General features: G+C 36.8%; 2 protein-coding genes across 6 annotated transcripts in view; one reads left to right on the forward strand and one right to left on the reverse strand.

Annotated features, from left to right (window-relative positions):
• The window catches only part of TCEANC2 (transcription elongation factor A N-terminal and central domain containing 2), a 45,882-nt gene extending 44,631 nt beyond the window's left edge, over positions 1-1,251 (reverse strand). Inside the window, exon 1 of the mRNA XM_055585809.1 lies at positions 1,062-1,251. The gene's annotated coding sequence lies outside the window, so the exon portion shown is untranslated. The remainder of the gene's footprint in view (positions 1-1,061) is intronic.
• On the forward strand, positions 71-25,844 carry TMEM59 (transmembrane protein 59). Of its 5 annotated transcripts, none has more exons than XM_055585797.1 (9): positions 72-444; positions 4,338-4,370; positions 5,387-5,492; positions 7,286-7,380; positions 10,366-10,518; positions 12,580-12,661; positions 14,241-14,325; positions 16,621-16,729; positions 25,203-25,844. In XM_055585797.1, the coding sequence occupies exons 1-9, from the start codon at positions 256-258 to the stop codon at positions 25,356-25,358; spliced, it is 1,008 nt and encodes a 335-aa protein (XP_055441772.1). In that variant the 5' UTR covers positions 72-255; the 3' UTR covers positions 25,359-25,844. The 5 variants fall into 5 exon arrangements, with proteins under 5 accessions (XP_055441777.1, XP_055441772.1, XP_055441773.1 ...); XM_055585798.1 differs by having other exon boundaries at positions 14,244-14,325; XM_055585800.1 differs by lacking the exon at positions 4,338-4,370 and having other exon boundaries at positions 74-444; positions 14,244-14,325.
• Positions 25,845-26,401: the final 557 nt, after the last annotated feature.

Raw genomic sequence — 26,401 nt, forward strand, 5'->3', positions numbered from 1 at the left:
GCCTCGCAGAGGGAGGAGTCGTTTCGCTCTAGTACTCGCGATGTTTGGATCCACTTCCTCTCGCCAACCTAGAAGTTCGTAGACCTAGAGGTGGGGCGGGAGGCGGCAGTTTCGGACGGGTCAGGGCGGAGCTGAGAAGACTACAGAGGCGGAAGCAGCGCCCCGCGAGGCGGGGAAGGGGCTGGTCCCGGAAGAAGGAGGAAACCTTGAAAGAAAACAGCAACAAGCTGTGCTGCTGTGACAGAGGCAAACAAAATGGCGGTGCCGAAAGGGAGCCTATGGCTCAGGGCCCAACTGGGGATCCCGCCGCTGCTGCTGCTGGCCATGGCCCTGGCCGGAGGCTCGGGAACCGCTTCGGCTGAAGCGTTTGACTCGGTCTTGGGTGATACGGCGTCTTGTCACCGGGCCTGTCAGTTGACGTATCCCTTGCACACCTACCCCAAGGTAGGGCCCGTCCGAACCGGGCTACAACCCTTCCCTGGCCGCCCATCTTTCCGCTCTCCCGCACCTCTGTCGTTTCTGGGAGCCTGATTGTTGAACCCACCCTTCAACCTTTGTCTCCCATCTCTGTGGCCCCTGTTTTCTTTCTTAATCCTACCCGCATCCCGCTCCTCCTGTAATTACCGGAAGTTTGTGCCGCACCTACCCTGTAATAGGTCGGGGACAGAAAAATAAGCAAGACACGACCCCTTTTTTTCTGGGGCTTTACGGGGAAGGGGTGTGGGGGGAAGGAGAACCCAGATGATTAACGCAGGGTCCTCACTTTCCAGGGATGGCGGGGCGGAGGGGAGGCAGTTTCAGATACGCCAGTCCTAACCCAGTTCTCTAAAAGATTAGTTCTTAACCCCTTCTTCCCTTAGCGCCTCTCTGGGCTGGAAGCCAGCAGTCTGTACCTGGAGTCAGACAAGTAGATAATTCCACCATAGTATGAAATGTAAGGAGTTGGGAGACATCAGGAAGGGCTTTCCGCCTATGTTGAGTAACTGTGTGCTAGGTGCTGACACTGGGACTGGGATGGCTTAGAGAAAAAGCAGGTAGGTTTCTGCATTCAGAGAACTTACCTTTCGGTGCAGCAGAAGACAGGGGATTAGTAGAATGGGAAAGAAACGAGAATGGCCCTCGCCGCGGATCAATATTACGAAGAGAGTTGGACCCTTCCTCCCCTCCTTGTCCGCCCCTAGGTTCCACTTCTCAAGTTGTTTTTGCAGCTTTAGAACTGTTGACTGAGCATCCTAAATTGCGTGGTTTGTCCCCCACCCTTCCAAATATGTGATTTCGGTGTAAGCCCCGCCCCGCACACCACTGCCTTTCTTTATAACAGCTTGTGCTGGTCTTTCTGCCCTTGTTTTTACTTTGTCTTCCCTATGCTATATACTTAACCATGTGGCTAGGCCTCTATGCTCTCTCAAACTACAAAGTGACTAGGAGGAGTTTAGGATGTTCCTTATTGGCAAGTGCTTTCAGGCTTTTGAAATGAAAAGTTCTAAATGCTGTTTCTGCCTGTATCTGTTTACTGCTGGGTTTTACATTGCTTGAGGCTTATCAATCTTAAAGAAAAAGTGTGGGAGAGGGGATTATCAAATTATCAGAGACAGATATATCATTAGCAATCAAGAGAGAGAAAAATGAGGAATTCTGACTTCTAGACTTTTAAATCAATGTGTACTGCTCCTGAATACATTATTTTCTTCTCTTTTTATAAACCGCTCATAAGTAAGAGGATTGTATGAGGAAATTAGTAATGATTTGGCCTGGAATTGGGCAGAGATTTATTTTGTATCTTTTTAGTGTTTGGATGTACTGGCCTTCCCTCCCACCCACCCCTGCCCTTTTTTTGAGATTTTCCTAGCATATTTGTAGTTACTTGAGTACATATGTTGGAGAATAAGCAATTTAAAAGGTTAGACATTTCTGGAACCTCTGAGTACTTTTATAATATCCACTACTTTCTAACAATTGATGTGATATCTATAAATCTTTCTTTCTTTTTCTGTAAAGCTATTCTCCCTAGGAACTTTAAATCACCTGGTTTCCTGTCCTGGACTTAAAGTTTATAAACTGCCTGCTGTCTTATTAGCCAGTATGATGGGAGATTTACCTCCGTTATCCCTAATTCTCACCCTGCCAAGTTGGGCTTGTCAGCTGAGGAAATCAAGGCTCTGACAGGTTCAGTGACTTGACCTAGGTCACATAGCCAAGAAGTAGTGGAGTAGCAGGAATTCAGTCCTAAAACTGGCTACACTGTACTGCTTTCTACTAATAAAGTTGTAGATTAAAAATATTTAATTATTTCGCTAATGTACTTTGGTCCTCCGTCAAATTATTGTGCTTTATGATTTGGAAAAAAGCAGTGGGTGTTACATTATTTAAATTTACAAGCTCCTAAAGCCTCTCTTCGGAGAAGGCAATGGCACCCCACTCCAGTACTCTTGCCTGGAAAATCCCATGGATGGAGGAGCCTGGTAGGCTGTAGTCCATGGGGTCGCTAAGAGTTGGACACAGCTGAGCGACTTCGCTTTCACTTTTCACTTTCCTGCATTGGAGAAGGAAATGGCAACCCACTCCAGTGTTGTTGCCTGGAGAATCCCAGGGACGGGGGAGCCTGGTGGGCTTCCGTCTATGGGGTCGCACAGAGTTGCTCACGACTGAAGCGACTTAGCAGCAGCAGCAGCAAAGCCTCTCTTGGTCTGGTATTTGTGACTGGTAAATAGAAATCTCATTTTAATGACTCTTTTTCAAAATTATTTGTTGCAAGAAAGCATGGTACTTTATTTGTTTGTAGTAGGTACTTTAAAATTATCATATTTCACCCTTTAACTTTCCTCAGAAGTAGAATTGTGTAATTTGTCTGGGTCCAAATATGGGAGACATAAGTCCTGTTAATAATAAAGGTAATTAGAGTCAGCCTGGTCATTTTTAAGAGTGTGGGCTCTGGAACCTTATAAACCTGGTTTCGTTCCCAGCCTTAGAGTTACATATCTGTGTGTCCTTGATAATCACTTCTCATGACTTCATTTTGTCAACTGTAAAAAAAAAAAATCTTGTGGAGTAAGTGTGAGGATTAAAGATAATATACATGGGACTCTTAGCACAGTACCTAACACATATCAACAGATAGTTGTTTCCTTTGTCAGATGTCATAAGGCCAGTTTGGTATGTGCAGCATATTAGTAGTGCTGAATAAGAATAGTTAGCTTGACTTAGCTTAGGATAAGAAAATGCGTGTAAAATCTATAGATAGTAGGGTTCCTTTAAGGAGGATTTGGTCTAAATTAGAGAAGGTATATTTTATATAAGCTTGCCAGTAACTTTGGATGCATAGGGCATGAAACATTGTCTAAAACATGAAACACTTATTTAGAACAAGGATATGACTTAATAGCTACCAGTTGAGTGCCTGCTCTGTGCCAGGTGTCCTATGATATATTGTTAACTCCGTACCTGGTACATTGTGGGTGCTCACAAAATATATGATTAATGTCATATCTGTTTATTAGATAGTATAGCATAATTTTAATGATCCTATGGATATAAAATAATATGTAAATAAAATAATAAAATATAAAATCCTCATCATATTTCAAGATTGACATGTAAGTATTGTCACTGTTCTACAACTAAGGAAATTGAGGCTGAGCGAGATTAAGGCCCTTGCCTAAGGTTGTGCAGAATAAGTGATGAGGCTGAGCGACTAACCAGGGCTAATTCCTGAGCCTAGACTCTTTCACCATGCTACACTCTCTTCTGAGAATCGTACTGGAGGGCTTACTGGATTGCTTTAATAAAAGAAAACATCTGAAAGCAAAATGGCTTGCAGTATAGCTCATACTAATGAGCTCATACTTCTCCATGCCGTAGTAGGAAGTGTGTGATGCTCCAAAGACATGAGAGAATTCTACTGTCTTACAAAAGCTACTCAGGTATAAAATTTACTTTAATGGTTAAAACTCTTTCGATTTCACTGTAACAATAAATGCAGCTAGAACCGACATCCAGAAATGCACTGCCTTCCAAGTTGTATAATAAAGATTGTCAATATTAGACAATTAGGATGAAATGGTTGGATGGCATCACTGATTCAATGGACATGAACTTGGGCAAACTCTAGGAGACGGTGAGGGACAGGGAAGCCTGGTGTGCTATAGTCCATGGGGTCGTGAAGAGTCTGACATGACGTGGAGACTGAACAATAATAAATACTAGACTGCAGCCATCTCCTCTTAATGGATTGTTTGCTGCTGCACAAATTTTACTAATCCTGCTGGAAAGAAATGCATAACTTTGTATTCCATTGGTTGCTAACTGGTATATGCACATGCTGTTTCCTTCCTTATTAGGTGCCTGCCAGTTTGTACACAGTGGATCACACAGTAAGTTGAGTGGGCTTCCCCACATATACTGGTTTGTTTCAAATACTATACATTTCACCAAAGGAAAGCCTGTTGAAGACATTGTCATTAGTCTTACTGTGCAGTTCACATTTTCCAGCAATGAAGAATCTTTCTTCTCTTGAGCTCTCACACAAATACAATGATGCCTACAACTGTTGTTTTCTTTTTTTTAAATATATTATGATGATTAACACTACTACCATTTATTGAGCACCTTTAATGTTCCGGGCACTGCACTAGGAATAGCTGTCTTCCAGCATTATTGAGGGGTTTAGAGATAATTTATAGCTTTTGTTTCCTTTTTGACGTTTGTCAATAGATAGGTAAAGTAATGGGCATGCTGATCTGAAAGGTTTTGATCCAAGTCTGGCTGATCCCAGTGGCCTTTTCCACGTGTCACATGTTGCCCTTGTTTGTGTTTTCAGTTCAGGTAAACTGAGTTTAAAAAAAATCCTTTCATTTAAGCATTTTTCTAAATGTGTACCTCACTTTGTGGGGGCCTTTATAGCACTATCTGCTTTGTAAAACTAGTCATGATATTTTTCCTGATAGGCCTGATGATTTGTATAAATATTTATGTGGCAGAAGTACACCATTGGTCCTAAAGTACTTGTTTTCTCATTTTTGCCTCTATTAAAGTTCTGATTATGTCACAGTTATTTTTATTTTCAACTTTTCCCCCCAAAATATGACCATGGAATGTAGGAAAAGGGTGATGTTTTTATGCACTCGGTTTCTTGATATCACTTATTATTTATTTGTTTTGGATATCACTGTTAAAATAAGAAATTAAAACTTCTTTATATGGCAGACTGTATAGTCTTAAATATTACCTGACTTCTATTATTTTTTCTTTCTTTCAGTTATAAAACTTTTATTGGACAATTTATTATAAACCCTACTAACTTTGCTTTCTTTTGACTTTTTTTTTCCCCCCCATAAGGGAAAAACGCTGGGTTTTTTTTGTTAATCCTCCCTGTTCTTGACCTCCCTAGGAAGAGGAGTTGTACGCATGTCAGAGAGGTTGCAGGCTGTTTTCAATTTGTCAGTTTGTGGATGATGGAATTGATTTAAATCGGACCAAATTGGAATGTGAATCTGGTAAGATGCTATGCTAATGACATCAGCAGTATATAATAACATTGGTGTTTTCTTTGAGTTGTGTTATGCTTTTTATGTATTTTCCTCGGAAAATGACAAGCATACTATTTAAACTAGTCATCAAGCATATTTTAATTATTATAAAGTTGAACTTCTAGTAGCTGCTGCTAGAAATTTCATGGGCTTTAAATTTCATCTATTTGTTGAGACAGTGTTTATTTTGTACTATAGATAGGAACACCTTTGTTTAACCAAGTATTTGGTTTAGACAAATGTAATAGTGATTACCCTTCTCATAATTCATCACTATCCTTTCAGTGGATAGGATAATTTTCCTAAGCCTTTCAATCATAGGCTAGTTGACTTAGCTCCCAAGTTTTTTTTTTACTGAATCAGGCCTTTGACTCAGTATTTAATAGTGTATTCTTTGTGAGTCATGCCAATAAAAGAAGTAACTAGAGTCTTTGTCATCTCTTAAGCCACTATTCTTACCTTTTGCCCAAAGCGATGTGTTTAATAAAAGAAACCTGTAATCAGGACAAAATTGATATTTAGCTTTTTAAAAACTAGAATGGAATTTTCTTCATTCATTATCTTACACTGTTTATTCAGTGCAGTAGGAGGTAGCTTTCTCCCTATCACTATGCTACTATTTCCATCTACCCTGTGTAGTATCATAACCTCTTTTTTCATGGCTCAGTCTCCTAACTGGACATCTTTATATGTGCATAATACTGTTCAGTTTATTATCTAGTACCTTCGAGAAGTGTACTACAAATGCATGACTGGGTGGAAAGAAAAATAAAATTGTGGTGTAAAGTGTTATATCACAGGAAAGAAAATGCTCTAGTGAACTAAATGAAGAGTGTATATGTGGTAGAGACTCATTCCAAGTTTGGAATCCTGCTGCAGAACATTTTCAAAGTTCAGTTTTCTCAGAATTTAGAATATTAGACTGATTGTTTTATTTTTCTTTGCCTTGTGAATACCCTTGCTGCTGAACTCAGTGATCTAGTTTTTAACAGTAATATCATATATTTGTATAAATACTAAAGTATATCATTTTGTTCAGCCCCATAAATTAGGTGGTATTAATTCTGTTTTAGACATAATAAAAATCAATAGTCAGAGAGGTTAAATAGCTCTACCTAGGTCATATACACCAGCGAAGGCGATGGCACCCCACTCCAGTACTCTTGCCTGGAAAATCCCGTGGACGGAGGAGCCTGGTAGGCTGTAGTCCATGGGGTTGCTAAGAGTCGCACACAACTGAGTGACTTCACTTTCACTTTTTACTTTCATGCATTGGAGAAGGAAATGGCAACCTACTCCAGTGTTCTTGCCTGGAGAATCCCAGGGACGGGGGAGCCTGGTGGGCTGCCGTCTATGGGGTCGCACAGAGTCGGACACGACTGAAGTGACTTAGCAGCAGCAGCAGCAGGTCATATACATAGCCAACAGATGATGGAGCCAGAATTTCAGGATGCCAATTCAGTGTTTTTTCTTTTCTGCAAACCTTAGCTATGAGGTTCACCTCATATGAATGTCATCATAGCCAGAGCCTGAGTGTGTAATTAATAGGTTTATTCCTGAAACATTTGACTTGTGGGAGGCAAAAGATACGGGATTTTAGTAAAATAAAACATTTGCTGTTATTGCCAAATATGAAAACTCATATTAATGAATTTAAGTATAATAAATTGCTTTATAAAATGATAAATTCCTTCCTTTCTATTCTATCCCTTTTCTTTCTCTCCTCTTTTTTCTTGTAATTTACTGTTTTTCTCTTCCAGCATGTACAGAAGCATATTCCCAATCTGATGAGCAATATGCTTGCCATCTTGGTTGCCAGAATCAGCTGCCATACGCAGAATTGAGACAAGAGCAAGTACGAAACAATACTGCCCTTCAGAAATGCCTGCTTAGATCGCACTTTGTATTGAAATGTATATTGTTCACATGATCCTATTGCAGTATTATATTTTATAGTTAGTCTTCAGCAAACAAAGTATTTTTGCAAATAGAAAAGTCAGTTATTTTTGTATAAGGCTTTAATGTTAAGAGGTATGTTCACACCCATAATCTCATTTTGTTTTTTTTTTTTCTTGGTCTGGTGACAATATTATCCCCATTTCGCATATGAAAAAACTGAGGCTCAGAGAAATGGAGAGTTCCTTTTACCCTATCTGCCGTTACCTTAGATCAGCATCATTTCTCATCTGTATTACTAAATTAGCTTCCAGTCTGTTTTTCCACTTCAGCCCCTTCTAGTCTATTGTTTAGTCTGTGTCTGGATATTTATTTTCTAAATGGAAATCTCATGCCATGATTCTTCTATCTTATATTCTTCAGTAGTTTCCCATTATATACAGGTTTAAGTCCAAACCATTTATCACGGCCTGGCTTCTGATTGCCTCTTCTATATCATCTCTTAGAATTTCTACCCCTCATACTCCATCCAAGCATTCAGGGAAAAGTTGTTGAATTTTATTAACTTTGGCACAGGAAATACAACCACATGGTACAGAACTCAAAAGGTGAAGAAGAAAAAAATATGGATATATATGCACACATACAGTTGACCCTTGAAAAACATGGATTTTAACTGCAAGACCATTTACACTTGAATTTTTTTTTCTTAATACTATACTGCACTACATGATCTACAGTTGGGGTTGAATTCTCAGATGCAGAATCACAAATATGGGAGACCAACTATAATCTGTGTATATTCACAGATTTCAGCACACCTAACCCCTGCCATTGTTCAAAGATCGTTGTATAGTGAAAAGTTTCCTACCCCTATATCTCTTAGCCACTCCGTTTTTCTCCATTAATGTAGCCAGGGTTACCAATGCAGAGGTGTTTTATACATATACAAGGATACATGTATTCTTTTCTAAAATATAATTAAAGACTGTCTACTCATGTTTTTCCAGTACATACATATTTCATTATATGGATGTATCATTTATTTAAGTAGTCCCTTGTTTATGGACATGTGGGGTTGTTTCTGACGGAGAAGGCGATGGCACCCCACTCCAGTACTCTTGCCTGGAAAATCCCTTGAATGGAGGAGCTTGGTAGGCTGCAGTCCGTGGGGTCGCTACGAGTTGGGCATGACTGAGCAACTTCACTTTCCCTTTTCACTTGCATGCATTGGAGAAGGAAATGGCAACCCACTCCTGTGTTCTTGCCTGGAGAATCCCAGGGACAGGAGAATCTGGTGGGCTGCTGTCTATGGGGTCACACAGAGTCGGACACGACTGAAGCGACTTAGCAGCAGCAGCAGCAGCAGGGTTGTTTCTGGGTTTGGTGGGCTGCTGTCTATGGGGTTGCACAGAGTCGGACACGACTGAAGTGACTTAGCAGCAGCAGCAGCAGCAGGGTTGTTTCTAATTTTTTAGATGTACATATAATGTTGCATATTTTTCACATTTATATTTCTAGAATAAAATCATAGGAATACAATTGCTGAGTTAAGTATATGCATTTTTAATTTTTAGAAATAGAGCAAAATTGCCTTGTATGGAATTTCTATCAGGTTTTAAAATTGAGATATAATTCATACTATAAAAATCATTCTTCTGAAGTATACAGTGTAGTAGTTTTTAGTCTATTCCAGACTGTGCAGCTTCCACAAAGTTTTTATTATCAAAAAAAGAACTCTCTTACTCATTAGCAGTCACTGTCCTTTCCTCCTCCTCCCAGTCCTTGGCAATGTAGTACTTTTATTATAGTTTTAATTTGTGTTTCTCTTACGAGTAACTTTAAACATACTTTCTAATTTTTAAGACCCATTTTTATTTCCCTTTCTCTTAATTATGTACGTACTGAGAGGTTCTTAATGTTTGTAATATGTTAATTGTGACATTATTTCTTGTTTCTTCTATGCTGTATCTGCCTAGTGAATCCTTTTGACTCAGGGCAAGTACCATGTCCTCTGTGAAGCCTTCTTAACCACCTCTCACCCCAGTTTGGGTTAGATGCCTCTCCCCCTACACATGTATCACCCTGTGTTTCACCTCTGTCCTACGTAGATTAAACACAGACACGTGGATAAATAAAACACACGTGGTTTCTGACTCTTAAAATTTATACTCTCAATGAATGCTTACTTAGTGAACTAATCAATGAATGATTTCACAGCTTTTAAGTGAGTACAGATCTCTTCTGATTCTAAAAGCTCTTCTCTCTTAATAACCCCATACGGTCTTTCTTTTGAAATATAGCCAGAACCAAAGCTGTCCCTAGAGTTCAGCGAATGATATCTCATGCTTATTCTCTAGAGGGGCCCACTGCTGTTGAATTAGTCAATGGTCAGAATTAAAGGGAAGGGTATACCAATTAATGTAAAAATCTCATCAGTAACTTACTGTAGGTAGTCAGCCCATAAATATTTCGCTCACTCTGCCCTGTTATCAGATATCTCACATTTTATGCATATATGGATTGATTTTTTTCCCTTTTTTCCATTGGTGTGTGTTACAGGATGGTTTGTTTTACATGAAAGTATTAAAGATTTGTCCCTTCCCCTTCTACCTCTTGAGGCCTTGCTAATCCTTATTTAATCAAAAGAGAAGAATTAAGATTCTCTACATTTTTGGACCTAATTCAAAAGCCTGTTAATTTGATAGAGGTGACAGGTAGCTTATATTGTATTAGGTGATACATTAAAAGATCCTAGGAATTTAAACTTCTCATGGTTCATTGCATAGATAATGAAGAGTTTACTCTGATGCTAATGATGATAATAGGATCACTTGTTTTATATTCTGTCCAAATAAGGATTTGATTATATTGTTCTTTTATATATGTGTATATAAAAAATAATATATTTCACCTTGATTTAATTTTTTTTTTTTTTTTTAAGCTCATGTCCCTGATGCCAAAAATGCATCTACTCTTCCCTCTAACTCTGGTAAGATCATTCTGGAGTGATATGGTGGACTCTGCACAGAGCTTCATAACCTCTTCGTGGACTTTTTATCTTCAAGCTGATGATGGAAAAATAGTTATATTCCAGGTGATAACTGTGCTTCATAGATTCATTTAAATACTAGCAGTAGTAATGTATATATTTTAAATGAATATCTTAGCATAAAATCACATACTTAGTCCCTTACAAATATTTATTATCAAATAATAATTACTTTTTAGCCTGCATTAAAACCTACATTGGGCATCAGGACCCAATGTAATTTACTCCTCCCTCTGCCCGTTGGAAATCTATTTAAAGCCCATTGATCTGTATCTAACAAGATCTCTGAGTCTTCTAAATTTTAGAGTGGTTAATTGATAAAATGAAACCTATAGATATAAGAGCAGAGAAGGCAATGGCACTCCACTCCAGTACTCTTGCCTGGAAAAAAGGAGCCTGGTAGGCTGCAGTCCATGGGGTCGTGAAGAGTTGGACATGACTAAGCGACTTCACTTTCATGCATTGGAGAAGGAAATGGCAACCCACTCCAGTGTTCTTGCCTGGAGAACCCCAGGGACGGGGAAGCCTGGCAGGCTGCCGTCTCTGGGGTCGCACAGAGTTGGACATGACAAGTGACTGAGCAGCAGATATAAGAGATAAGAAAAATTAATGTAGTTTGAATATAAATAATGGTATGTATTTATACCACATACGGATATTAGAGAAAAGCAATGGGACATAATTTTTAGTTGTTAATAGTGCTTTTCCTCTTAACTCTGATAAAAGAGCTTGTTGAAGAAGCATGTTGCCTTCTAGAGAGATAACTTTTCTCCCAGTTCATTGTTTATCCTGGGATATGATAATTATAGCTGCTGTTTAGTGAAGGTGCATGTGTACTAGACATTTATATATGTTGTCTCAGCTCTCCAAACAACTTCATCAAGTTGCATTACAGCTGTTTTATTGATGAGGAAACTGTGAAGTTAACTTGTTTAATTAAGGTCACACTGCCAGAAGTAACAGAATTAGGCGTCAAACCTGGGTTACTTTAGCTCCAAGGCTCATATACCACCCTACCACCCTACCATGCTGTCTTCTTTTTAATTTGGTTGTTAAGTTCCTCAAATTTACCAGCCAATGAGTTATGTTATGATGCTTTCTCAGGAAATAATTAAAGTAAACCTTTTAATTATTATTGCCAAGTGAGTGGCTTACTGTAAGCCTAGTATGTGATTTTTAGCATCATCCTGAGTCTTGGGTACCCTGTAATTTGGTAATATGTGAAACACAGAAGGAATTTTCTCTTAAGTTCATGAATAAGTTCTATTTCCTAAAGCTACTTAAGTTGACTCTTAAGAGTAGAGTCCTTCATTCCTGATTAGATGTACGGTTAACTGTTTTTCTTTTTGTGTCAACTTAAGAATGATTATGATGGAGAAACCCCCTACTCCAGAGCATCAGAGCTACGTGAAGATGTAAAGTACAGAGTTGTTGGCTGTGTTTTTAGTCGCTTAATTGTATCCGACTCTTTGCAATGCCATGCACCGTAGCCGGCCATGTTCCCCTGCCCATGGGATTTCCCAGGCAAGAATACTGGAGTGGGTTGCCATTTCCTTCTCCAGAGGATCTTCCCAGCCAACCCAGGGATCGAACCCACATCTCCTGCATTGGCAGGCGGATTCTTTACTGCTGAGCCACCAAGGACGCCCTAAAGTATGGAGTATTGAGCTATAATTTATGAGTTACTCATAGGTAGAAAAGAATAGAATGTTTCGGATGAGAAAAAATAGAAATGTCTAACCAGAAATTTTGGCAGTCTGCCAAATTATTCCTGATCAACTAGAATTAGACTCATTTTTTACAGGGTATGATACTTAATGCACTATGTTGTAATCTATTTTTTTATTTTATTATTTTTTTTATGTTGTCAGGAAATTAAACTGACTATTCTTGATGATGATAGAAATCTGTTTCTTTGCAAGACACTGGATCTAGTGTTTAGCACAAACAGTTAAAATATACTGTAGTTACTGTGTTTTATTTTTTATACCATACTTCTATTACTTTTTCTCAGTTTGAATGTGTATAGAGATGATATGTTATGGAACTCTGTACTGAGAAAGGCTTAAGAAGTACAAACGACTTAATTGCTTCTTACCATTTTAGTCTAAGCCAGAAATCCAGTATGCACCACAGTTGGAGCAGGAGCCTACAAATGTGCAAGACTCGTCACTAAGCAAAATGTCCTGTAAGTTTTATTTTCAGTAGCCTAGGATTAAACACATTAGCAGTCAGATCTGATTATGGTAGAATTGGTTGTATGGTTGTTGGAAGGTGAATAAATGACTTAAAACCGTGGTCCTCTGGAGAAGGAAATGGCAGCCCACTCCAGTATTCTTGCTTGGGAAATCCCATGGGCAAAGGAGCCGGGCGGGCCATAGTCCGTGGGATCACAAAGAGTCGGATATGACTTAGTGACTGAACAACATATCCTATATAGATATACCTAGGGCCTTTATTTAATATCCTCTTATTGTGCAAGTATTTAAAAAAATATTTATTTGGTTGCTTCAGGTCTTAGTTGCAGCACATGGGATCTCTCGTTCTGGCTCCTCTCTAGTTGTGGCTTGCGAGCTAAGTTGCCCTGCAGCATGTGGGATCTTAGTTCTCCCACCAGCATTGAACTGTGTTCCTTGCATTGGAACGCAGATTCTTAACCACTGGACCACCAGGGAAGCCCTTGCACAAGCAAACTGGTCCTCAAACTTTATTGTGCATTATGATCTGGAGAGCTTATTAAAAGCATTTCTGAGCCCCCCCTCCAAAGTTTCCAATTTACTCGATCTGGGATAAGACATGAGAATTTGCATTTCTAATAGATTGCTGGGTTCTGTGGGTGGTCTGGGGATCACACTTTGAGAATCACTATTCTAAAAACATGTAGTTTTCCTTTAAGGATGTTTTGAGTATGAACTAAGGAGATGTTCTAGTATCTTCCAATAAACTAACCAAATAGTGAAACTACCCTGAAAATATGTTTTTATTCTCTTTTTATTTCTATGCTAGAAGTGAATTTAAACTCATAGAAATATAAAACATCAAGCTAAAACTATGCTTACCATTTTAAAGCTATTAGCTCATTCCTTATCTTAAATACTGATTTTATTAACTTTAATTATTTTGGTGGGTGAATGATGACAGCACACAGCACAAGGCCATCTTTAACTGTATCTTTTTATTTTTTTAAGATTTATGTATATATTTATTTTTTGGCCGTGCTGGGTCTTCATTGCCTCTTGTGGGCTTTCTGTAGTTGCAAAGAACAGGGGCTACTCTTCATTGCAGTGTGCGTGTTTCTCTTGTTGCAGAGCATGGGCTCCAGTAGTTTTGTGTGGACTCAATAGTTATGCCCCCCAGGCTCTAGACTACTGACTCAGTAGTTGTGGTGCATGGGCTTAGTTGCCACGCCACATATAGGATCTTCCTGAAGCAGGGATCGAACTCTGGTGCCCTGCCTTGGCAGGCGGATTCTTAACTATTGGACCACCAGGGAAGCCCCATCATTAATTTTAGATTTGAACAAACCATTCTATTATTACATTCGGACATGGAAAGCATCAATGTCAATAAAAATTTGAAAATAAAATAGGGAATTCATAATGTTGTATAGTATCCAGTTGGTTTTTAATGTGCCAAAGGAACTTGCATTCATTATACCAGATTACATTTACAGAAATAACTGGGTACAGTGTGTATATCTAGAAGCAGTCATTTGAGACCCCCTTTTGGAATATAGGATATCATTAACTTGTACCTTATTATTTCAGCAGATCTGCAAATGAGAAGTTCACAAGCACATAGGAACTATCTTGAAGATGGAGAAAGTGATGGCTTTTTAAGATGCCTGTCTCTGTATGTATTCATCTTCACTTATGTGTACAGAAGATAAAATCTGGCTTATATCAGAGAGATGCAGTCCTTTTTATTATTTTAAAGTTATATTAACTGCTCAAAAGTAAAAAAAAAAAAAAAAAAAAATCTTTTTCCATCCTTTCCCTACCAAAACTGTACTTTTGGATATTTTGGTTTCTTTAAAAGGTGATACTCACTCTAATAAAACCCAAGGTTTTTTTTTTCCCCGCAGTACAGAAGCACTCTTATTCTCGATGGGAGTCTTTGATTTATGTTACAATATGCACTTCTTCAGACATCTCAGTTAAGCTTTAATTAATTTAGTTGGAGGGCCAACTGTATATTTATTGAAAAAAATTCACATGAATTTTTTTCAATTAAAAAAACAATTTTTAAAAATAAAAATAAATAAATTCTCCCACATAATTCAAACTTAAGTTGTTCAAGGATCAACTGTATTTACATAGCATTTACGTTTTATTAGGTATTATAAGAATCTAGAGATGATTTAAAGTGTATGGGAAGATGTGTGTAGGTTAGGTGGAAATACTATGCCACTTATAAAAGGGAATGGATCACCCTCAGATTTTGGTATAGGAGAGGGTAGCATTCCTAGAACCATTGCCCTGGGAGTACCCAGGGTTAGATTTTCATTTTTATCTCCATGGCCAGACAGGAGGCTAGGGGAGGTGGATAAGGGCTATAGATTAAGGAGGGCTTTGTGTTCTATACTGAGTGTCATCTCCATGCCAAAGATTCTTAAGGGTGGCAAGGGAAAGTGGACTGGCGAGGGTAATGGGTACCTTGTGCCCTCTTGGGAAGAAATATCAAGCTTTCTAGAGTGAGGAGGGTTTTATCCAAGTATGCAACCTTTTACTCCTCCAAGGAGTTCTGATATGAGCCTTCCCCTGACAACCACCTGCAGCCCCTAGCCAAACAAAGGGACAGTAGCACTTGGTGATAGTTGTCTACTGTGTCAGACACCAGGTCAGGCACTTGAGTAGAGAGGTGAACGAGTGGACTCTTGTGTCTCCAGTGTAACACTTCAGTAGTCCAAACTGCATGCTTCCTGTAATTTCTTAGAGCAGAAATAGTTTCTTGACAGGTTTTAATCAGATATCAGATACTTTTTATTTTAAAGGCTAGGTAAGAAAATAAGAATTGAACTTCAAATTTCCCCTTCCTTTAACTTCTAAACCTGCTTTTGATTTTGTACCAAAATAGGGGAGTTTTTCTCTCATTCAGTGTTTTGGATTTTGTTGCAGTTTGATAAGTTTTATGAAACCTAAGTTATTGCCTAATCTTAAGTTACCATTTATTCTTTTTTTCCTTTTTGGTCACATCACTCAGCTTATAGGATCTTAGTTCCCTGACCAGGGATCGAATCCAAGGCCCTGGCAGTAAGAGCAATGAGTCCTAACTGTTAGGCCATCAAGGAATTCCCTACAGTTTATCCTTAATACTACACTGCCTAGCATCTTACTGGTGCCTTACTACCCTAATAACATTTTGTCATTATATGTTATTCTTTTAAATCTAACATTTTAAAAATAGCTTTTTCTTTGAATCTTAATCTATTGTTTGGGAAACAATAGGTCAATTATGGAAAAAACTCCAGTTACTAATTCTTACAAGTAGCCTTCTACACTGAGATATTTTAATCATAAGAAAAATATAACTATCTTTTTTTAGGATATGCTGTGATGAATACAGAATGCCTCATAATAGGTATACTCTTGTAAATTGAAATTCAAGTAAATTGTGGCAAGTTAAATATTTGAAATATAGTAGAGAAGTTAACTTCTGGAAGCCTGTTGTGAATCCTTTTATAAAACAAGTTATTGTTTCATAATTTACCTATTCTGTACCTTTTCTTAAAGCAAATGTTATCTTAATACCTTGCAAGTATATATATATTTGTATAGCAGTGTACAGTTTATAAAACACTTTGATTTGCTTCATCTCATTTAGTAATTTTAAAAAATCCTTAATAATTTGCTTTACTTTTATATATTTAGCAGAAAGCCAATATGTCTGTTTTTTTTTAATTTATAAAAGTTATATGGCCATGTTATAGAAGCTTGAGAAATGGAGGAAAGGACATTATATCACCCTAATATAATAGCTATTATAATGTTTTCTTCTGTATGTTTTTTTAAAATAGTTTTAAGGGTAGTACACATAAAATTTTATATTATTAAACTAAGTATACAAAATTGATTGCCTTTAATTGTAAAGAACCTTCTGTTCTTAATGTTATGCAATTTTAACAAAACTGTTGAATTTTTTTTCCAGTAACTCCGGGTGGATTTTAACCATGACTCTTGTCCTCTCTGTGATGGTGCTGCTCTGGATTTGCTGTGCAACTGTTGCTACAGCTGTGGAGCAGTATGTTCCCTCTGAGGTAAATTCAATTCTAACCCTTAGGCCATTTGAAGACTGAGCCATATCATTGCCTTTTTTAAATGTTTTGTTTGTTTAACTAGAAAAGCAAAACCTTTCTACTAATAGAATGAGAGAAAATTTGGCGGTTTAATCATACACGTGGGGGTTGGCACACATGAGAATTACAGTTTGCAGCATAAGCATCACTTCCCAATTTTTGTTGTGCTAACTACTATAGGGACCAGTGTACACTGGCAGACTTGAGGTCCGTGTCTCTCTTCTCCCTAGGTTTTTTTTTTTTTTATTTATTTTTTTATTTTTGGCTGTGCCACATGGCTCGAAGGATCCTACTTCCCCAACCAAGGATCAAACTTTTGCCCCCTGCAGTGGAAGCACAGAGTCCCAACTACTGGACTGCCAGGGAATCCCCTCCATAGGCCTTGGAGACTGAAAAAAAACCCATTGACATGTTTCTAAGGTGATATATAAGAAAGAAGGCTTGTGGAACTACTTCAAATTTTAAATTTAACATTGCCACAAATGTTAAGGAATAATTGTTGCTTTAGAAGCATCAAGGCTGAAACGTTTGATTTTGAGTAATGTGTTTTGCTATACTCTGAGAGAGATGGAACACTGTCTCGACTTTCTTGTTAATTAAAATTTAACTGGCCCAGGAATCATAAGGTAAAGGACTTTTGTTTCAGAAGAAGCCTCGAATTTGATGATTCAACTTAGCTTTAAAGGAAGAAAAATTATTTATGTAACTAAACATAAGATAAATTCTATTGACATCACATCCACCTGAAATAAACTTTAGTTCTCGTGTGCCTCCAAAATCCAGTAGAAAAAGAGTGAAAAAAAGGAAGGAGGGAGATTAAAATAGAATCTGATAAAAAAAAAAAAAAAAGAATCTGATAATAAGTAGTTAGCATGCCCCTCACGTGATGCTTGAACAGTACTCTTATGTTCACAGACTATAAAGATACGCTGGAAGATTTACACATGAATAATGATTCAGATAATATTTTTCATGTTTTTATTAAAACCATATGGGATATAGGCAGGCAGAAACTGGGACAGGATAATGTTGATAACTAATATTTATAATAGTTGTTCAAAATTTACAAAGTGTTTTCCTGAATCTTACATGTCCAGCACACCTCTACAGCAGGTTTTATTGTTCATTTTATAGATGAGTAAATAGGCTTATGAAGTTCAGATAACTTTCCTGGGGTTGCACAGCTATGAAAGTTTTGAGCCTGGAATTAAGCTCCTGTCTTTTGACTCTGCACCTCCTATGTCTTTTCCTATATACCATCTTTCCTCCAGCTGATCAACTATTTAAGTTGCACAAATAATAAATATATGAAGTGTTAAGGAAAACAGAGAGTATGTGTTGGATTGTCAGGATAGGTCATGAGGGTCTTGACCTGAACTTTGAAGAATGGTATGGATTGGCAGAGAGAGAAAAGTGGACAATTTTTAAACAAATGGATAAAGTTAGACAGGATTGCCTTGAATTGTGGAAATATTAGAGAATGGGTAAATTTCTAAAGAACTCATCTGTTTATGATACCATCTGAACATCCTCTTGCTTATTACCTACTTGTGTTCTTGTTTAGTTCTGATGTCCTTATTTTAATCATTTTTTTGTTATTGATAAAGTAGAAGTTAGACATCTTACATAGGATTGCCTTTGCCTGTTAACTTACTTTTGAACTGCCCCATGCACTCTAAATCTTCATGGCAGCAAAGCTACAAACCTATAGTAATAAATCTTTGTTTTACCCTCCATCACTAGGGAAATTGATAATGTGACTCATATCAGGAGCTCATCGTCTGTGTAACCTCTTTGACACTAGGAATTTGAATACTACCAGCAACACATGGTTCATGTTTTTGAGCCAGGATGCTCAAACTCTTACTGAAACAGTTCCTAGATGGACATTTCATAGTTCTTCCTCTCTTAATCTCCTTACTTGACTTACAGAATTGACATCTTCTGGTGGTGTTTAGACATAGCAATACCTCTAATTGGTGTTTGATTACATCTTACAGACCTGGGAATCCGTCCCTCCTTTTTAGATGACTTTTGAGCTTTCTCTTCCTTTTAGATGTTGTCTCTGCTGTGATAAATTTTGTCTTGATTGTATAGTTTTAATTCTGTGAGAAGTTCTCTCCCCTTATTTTCGGGTTGTTTGTAGAACATCTCACTGTTTCTGCATATGCCCCCCACACCCCTGGATCATGAAGCCTAAAGCATTAGAACCACATGTGGAGTCCTATTAGCAGTTATTACATTCCCTCCTGATATCTGCATATGGGTGTCACTTTGCCCCTTTACTCTTGCCTGGAAAATCCCATGGATGGAGGAGCCTGGTAGGGTGCCAGTCCATGGGGTTGCTAAGAGTCGGACACGACTGAGTGACTTCACTTTCACTTTTCACTTTCATGCATTGGAGAAGGAAATGGCAACCCACTCCAGTGTTCTTGCCTGGAGAATCCCAGGGATGGGGGAGCCTGGTAGGCTGCAGTTCATGGGGTCGCTAAGAGTCGGACACGACTTCACTTTCACTTTCACTTTCATGCATTGGAGAAGGAAATGGCAACATTCTCCAGTGTTCTTGCCTGGAGAATCCCAGGGATGGACCCCGTCTATGCGGTCGCACAGAGTCGGACACGACTGAAGCGACTTAGCAGCAGCAGAACTCTTCTTCCTGTCCTTAACAATCAAGAATATGGTGACACCCTCAAAGTATATATACTTTTCTAAGATAAATTTTCAGGAAAAATGTATCAAAGACAGCTATTTGTATTCACTGCTTTTAGGCTTTACTTTTATTTGAAACCACACTAGCTAAGTACTAATGTTTTTTCATCTCTATTTTTAATTATAAAAGGTCTATATATTTGACATAGAATTTATAAAGTTATATATAAAGAAGCAGGAAAAAAAACCACTCATCTAGAACTATTTTGTATTGCCATTTTAGTGGATTTCTTTTCAGTGAACTGTATCAATATATATTAATGTTTTTAAAATATTGCAGTGTAGATACTCCTTTTGTGATATTTTCTTCTTAATTTACTGTAAAAATAGCTGAGAATTTAAGTCACCTACTTTAAAACTTTACTTTCATAAAACCTTTTCATTGATTTTATTTTTTGAACATAAATTACTTCTGACCCCTCTCCATAGTAACATGAGAGTGCATTTTAAGTTATATAAGCAATGAGCAATGCTGTTTATATTTTGTTAATATAGTTTGCGTATATAATCCTGTGTGTTTATAGGAAATCAGAAACCTGCTGAGAGAATATGTTTGTCTTCAGTATAGACCTGGTATCTTGAGCTCAAACATGAAATATTAAAAGCTTCCTTTTCAGTCACTACAAATAAAGCTTAAAATGTTTGTAATAAAGGCCAGAAATGTAGTCTTGGAAACTTGTGAACAGCTTTGCTCTTCTTATTTAGGAAAGTTCTGAAATAACTTATCTTTAGCCTCTTTTGCACATAGTAAATATTCATCTCATTATCATTTAAGAGTAGTGCCAGAAAGAGTTGGCATTGGTTGATCTTAAAGCAGTATCATTTTGAGTAACTTGACTTATAAAGATTTTGATCCTTATTTCTCCGCTTTTCCCCCCTATTCTTTCACATGTATGATGTCATTTTTTTAGAAAACATCATGAAATAATGCTTTTCTCTTGTTGAACTATCTATTTAAGATAGTAAAGAGTTGTTATTCATAGTGATCCTTGTCAGGCAGGTCAAACCTGACTATAAAAACAGAGTTCAAGTACTAGATAGTCCTCTCTAGAGATCAAGCAGCCTCAGAAAAGTCCTAAAACAACAAATAATCATAGAAATGCTGCCTCTCTTATCTTATTATCTGTTTGCTTCCTTTTTTATTTGCAAAACCCATGATCATCAGATTTCACATGGTCAGTTTAAAAAAGTTTTAGAAGACTCCAAATAATATTCATGTTAGTAAATCACATATACTTACTGGTAACATACAGTGTGCCAGGCCCTGTTCAAGAGATTAGAGAGATAATGAAGAGTAAGATCACAATGAACAAAGTTAAATGTTAAAGATTTCAAAGACTGGAGTAGAATGAAACATGTTTTAAACTATAATAAACATTATTTTCTTTGTCTTAAAAAAAAAAGACCAAGAATCTTACTGTTTCGAATCTAAGTCTCAAGAGAGACAATCAAAAAATTTTATAAATGCCAGAGCTACCATAGCTTTTTAATCTAAATTCTGTTAAGAAATTTATCTTTGCTGTTTTTTGTTGTTCTTTCTCAAGCCTTTATCAAATGTAGTGTTTTTGTATACATATATATAAAAATAGTATATATAATATATATATTTTAGAAAATCTATGGATTTTTGCCTAGTTAAAAAATGTATGACATTTTGATTCCACTTGTCTAAGTACGACTACAACTTCTATTCTAAATTTCTAACATATTCACTCAAAACTTTGATATAGTTCCGTTTATTCTGGCATCTAGTATTATTGCTTAAAGACTAGAAACCTTATTATCTTAGTGATTTTTTTTTTTAATTGAGGCTTCAAATTTCTAATCCGATTTGAGAATATAAAGAAATACTTGTAACAAAGTACCAAATACTTTTGTTGTAAAACAAGACAAAGCAAAATAGGAAATTAACATGTGATATAGCATTATTAACTAAAGTGCGGATTTTGTTCAGATTTCACAAAATTTTATGCTAGAGTCCATTACTTGTTTCTTACCTTATTCAGGATTCCATCTTGTATTTAGTTGCATTGAGCAGCTTTAGCTGCATGTAACAAACTCTGATAAATTCAGAATTTTCATTTTTATTCTGTTACAAATATTTCCTAATTTTCCTTGTTATGGCTTCTTAGATACATCCATCATTTAAAAGGGACATTTAATTTCCAAATACATGGTGTTTTTAAAGTATCTTTTAATAATTTCTCATTTTGATATTTATTTCTCATTTAAATGCTTGCTTCTCTGCAGTTTTTTCAGTCTTTTAACTTTATTGAGGCTTTTGATGGCTAAGTCAAAGATCTCTCTTGGTAAATATCACTTTGCACTTGAAAATATGTGAGTTATTTTCAGATATCTTTTGATACTGATTTCTAACATAATTCCACTGTGATAAGAGAACAGACTCTGTAAGATTTCGGTACCTTTAGACCGTGACATTTTTGACCTTTGTTTTATGCGTCTGCATATGTTCCAGGGTCTCCTGGTTTATATCTATGAGAACTTGTATGGAATTTGTGTCCTACTGTGTGAAAATTGTATAAACCTTAATTATGTTGAATTAGCTCATAGTTGCTTTTCAGGTCTACTATATCCTTCTACTTTTCTATTCTATTAATTTTTGAGAGTTTGATATTGAAACACCAGATAAAAATCTTAATCTGTCTACTTAAAAGATAATTGTAATATATAGTGGAACTATATGTAACTTTGTATTTTCCAAGTCTTCATAAATGTATTATCTTACTTTCATAATTTAAGAAAGAAAAAAAATTGAGTCTAGAAAAAGATCTCTGTATAATAACTTGCCTAAGATTGCCGAACTGGTTAGTGAAAAGCCAGGCCTAAAGCCCAAATACATATTTAGTAATTAAATTTAAGTTTTAGAAGTAATACATGTGACATAAGGGGCTTCCCTGGTGGCTCAGACGGTAAATAATCCTCCTGCAATGCAGGAGACCTGGGTTTGACTCCTGGATCGGGAAGATTCCCTGGAGAAGGGAATGGCTACCCGCTTCGGTATACTTTCCTGGAGAATCCCATAGACAGAGGAGCCTCGCGGGCTACAGTCCAGGGGGTCACAGAGAGTCACACGACTGAGTGACCAACAGTGAGCGACTAATAAAATTGATTTCCTCTTCCTCAGTTCTCAGATAAACCAGTCAGTAGTATTAAAACATTTTTCCATGCAGTTGCCTTTTTAAAATTTTCTATTTTTTGCTTTTAATAATTTTAGACTTTTATCTGATGTCCTTCTACTATAGATGAGGAGTTTAGCTCCCTTACACTGCCTCTCATTTCCATCTCTTCACTTGCTAGTTTTTATAATGTGTATTATTATTTCACATACTTGTAGTGAATGCTTTATAAATTTCTACTGACTCCTTATTACTGCTTTTCTCTTTCTTCCCATACTCTTAACTCTCAATTTTCATTAGATCCTTGAGAAATAAAATAAATTCATTTTTCTGTATGTATACTTTCAGATTCTGCTGTTGGTTGATCTGAAAACTTAAAATCCACTAGATAGCTTTTACAATATTATAATTATGTAGATATTCAAAATAGAACCAAGTACAGTGGTGGTTAGAGTCACATGAAAGCAAGTTATAAACCTGAATTATTTAAAAGTGTTCCCAGGAGAATCTTCCAAATCTCTTTGCTTAATGGAACATTTTTGTTTTTGTTTTGTTCTGGCTTTCTTCCCATAAAAGTCATCTCATTTGCCACTGTTTCTTTTATGTTGCTTTCTTCCTTAGATTCCTCTTTACTTTTGCTGGAATACCTCAAGTAATTTTTTTCATAAAGGATACTTGGGCAGTAAACTTTCCAACTTAACACATTTGAAAATACCTTTATTGTAGCCTTGTATTTGATTGATAATTTGGAGAAGGAAATGGCAACCCACTCCAGTATTCTTGCCTGGAAAATTCCATGGACGGAGGAGTTTGGTGGGCTACAGTCCATGGGGTTGCAAAGTCAGACACAACTGAGCGACCACTTTGATTTTCACTTGAGAATACAGAGTAGCCACAAAATCACTAAATGTACTGGTTAGAGGTTATCCATATGCTCCCGTCCATTTCTCTGCACAGATTTTACTCTTTCTCCTTATTCTTTTAGATAGCTTCTTCCATACAGATGTTTGAAATCATTGGAAGTTTCTGTCACTGTTTCAAGGCTTTTAAATGTTAAGTAGAATTGTGAAAGTTTTTCTTTTATTGTGCCTCAGAGCAAATTATCACCCAAATAAAACCCAAATTATTAATTTGGATTTTAAGGAGCCCTCACTGGATCAGATCCATGTCCAATCCATCAACCATTGAATTTGTCTTGAAAATTTTCTCTTACCTGGAAAATATCAAGTACTGGGCCACCTCCTTGTTGAAGGATTATTGTTACCTTGAAACAGTAGACAGCAGACCACATCAGAAATGTGTTCAAGTAGGCAGCCATCATGAGAATCACTTTTAGAACATTTTCATCACTCTAGAAAGGAAACATGCTAGTAGTCACTGCCCATGTCCTCCAAGTGTCTTTACCAGCCATAGACAATCCATATGTCTTTCTGGCCTCTTTCACTGAGCACTACGCTCCGTATTGTTGCACATATTGGTATTGTAGATACTTAAACTTCGAAGGTGCTCTTTATTCAACACCTACTAAAAGCATCTTTCCAACACTAATACTTCTATGTGGTTCTCTGTTTCTTTAAATACATATTTATTTTTTACTTATTTATTTATTTGGCTGCACTGGGTCTTAGTTGTGACATGTGGGATCTTCTGGTTGTGGCTTGTGAACTGTTGGTTACAGCATGTAGGATCTAGTTCCCTGACCAGGGATGGAACCTGGGCTCCCTGCTTTGGGAGTGCAGAGTTGTAGCCACTAGACCAGCATGGAAGTCCCTATCTTTTTAATATAGTTAGTTGCCCTGTCAATAATGTCAGCGCTTCAGTTTTTAGCTCACAGAATCAGAGATTTATTGCCACATGCGTTAACAACAAAATCTACCCCACCTCTTAGTAAAAACTTTTCTTTTTTTACCTTTAGGAAATAGACCTGTATCTAAATAGAGGTACTTCCATTATACTTCAGTGAGTTTTATGACATTTTCCCTGATACTGTTTATGCTTTCATTCTCTCATTTTAGTATCTTTTTGAGTATGTTAGTAACAAGTTGAACTTTTATACATTTATGAAGACCTTTCTGTCAATGTTAAATTATTTCGTGTATATTTTTTGTTCTACTCACAGACTTAAAATCGTACATACCATTTTCCATATATGTTAATTTAGAACGTTTAGTAGCAGAGAAACTTACTCCAAGTCATTTGACCACTTGGTTGGAGAGATAAGGTCTTAAAGGAATTGATCACTCAAGGCATCAAGCATCCGTAATCCATGCTCCAGAATCAATACCAGGTGTGGTATGACCACACTTACTCCTTTTAAATCTGAGCAATTTTTCCTGATAGTCAGTTGTTAATTTGTAAGTATTTTAATTCAGGACATGTGGAAAATTTTTATTTGACCAGCCCCTGGGAATTGAATCACATATCTGTAACACTTTGAGTAAAAGGATTCTTGAGGATGTTTATAGAAATTCTTTTTTTTTTCTTCAACTAAGTCTTAACATAATAAATTGCTATTTGAAGCCTTACTTGGAGAAGTTCCAATTATGCAAATTGCTAATATTCATTGATTTTTTTTTCTTTTGCAGAAGCTGAGTATCTATGGTGACTTGGAATTTATGAATGAACAAAAGCTAAACAGATATCCAGCTTCTTCTCTTGTGGTTGTTAGATCTAAAGCTGAAGATCATGAAGAAGCAGGGCCTCTACCTGCAAAAGTGAATCTCGCTCATTCAGAAATTTAAGCTTCTTTTTTTTTTAAAGAAAAGCGGAATAGACATCTAAATTTCCATTTCTCATAAAGCTTTTTAAAATGGTTTCATTGGATATAGGGCTTAAAAATCACTATTAAATGCAAATAAAGTTACCCAAATCTGTGAAGACTGTATTTGCTGTAACTTTACCTTCAATTTTTTTCTAGTAATTTAAGAGATAGCTCTTTGGGATTGTATTTTTATTTTACTAATAACTGTAGCTATTTTAATTATTATTTGCATTGTTTTTGTTTGTTTCCTTGCTTAGCCACATTCTGTGAGCTGACCATTGTTATTCCCCACCGCCTGCCCTGTCAGTCACCTTAGTTAATAAGCTGAATACTCAGTAGGATGTGATGCTGTTGCTCAGAAATGGCCGACAACTTGTAATTTGAAATTTAGTAGAAAATACCCTTTAATACACTACATTTTCAGTTGTATTGAACTGAAATCATTAAAATTTTCTTTGAATAATTATGTGCTGAGATTTGAGTTAATATGCAGCTGATTTTCCAGATTTTCCCTTTCGCCACTGCCCAACCCAGAAAACAAACAGGAAATGTTCTGTCTGTCTATTGCTATATGATCAGGAAGCAAATGAAAGCAAAAATGATCTTCTCACAAGTGTTCTTTATGTTATTTTGCACAGACTATAGATTTTTCTGTTGGATGGATCTTTCCAAAGAACTGTTTTTCTCTGTTACAAAGCATGTCAAGTATAAGTTATTTTCCAAGAACTTCATTTTGACAGTAAGAATTTGACTCTAGTGATGCAGGACTAAGTTTAGATTTCACTTTGCAGAAAATGGTTGTTATTTATCATTCCTTTATTATTATTATCAATAATACAGATACAAAAATAAGAATGACATCAGGTAGCATAATACACTTCAGTCTTAAAGTGATTCAGTGTCATTATACCATGAAATCGTAAATGACTTTGCAAACCAGTATTTTTTCACTCACGTGCATTACTGGCAACTGCAGTAGTGCCAATTGACTACAGAGTGAGTCACGAACTTACCTTCAGCCTG

This window comes from Bubalus kerabau, chromosome 6, assembly GCF_029407905.1.
Source record: "Bubalus kerabau isolate K-KA32 ecotype Philippines breed swamp buffalo chromosome 6, PCC_UOA_SB_1v2, whole genome shotgun sequence".
Taxonomy (NCBI): Eukaryota; Metazoa; Chordata; class Mammalia; order Artiodactyla; family Bovidae; genus Bubalus; species Bubalus kerabau.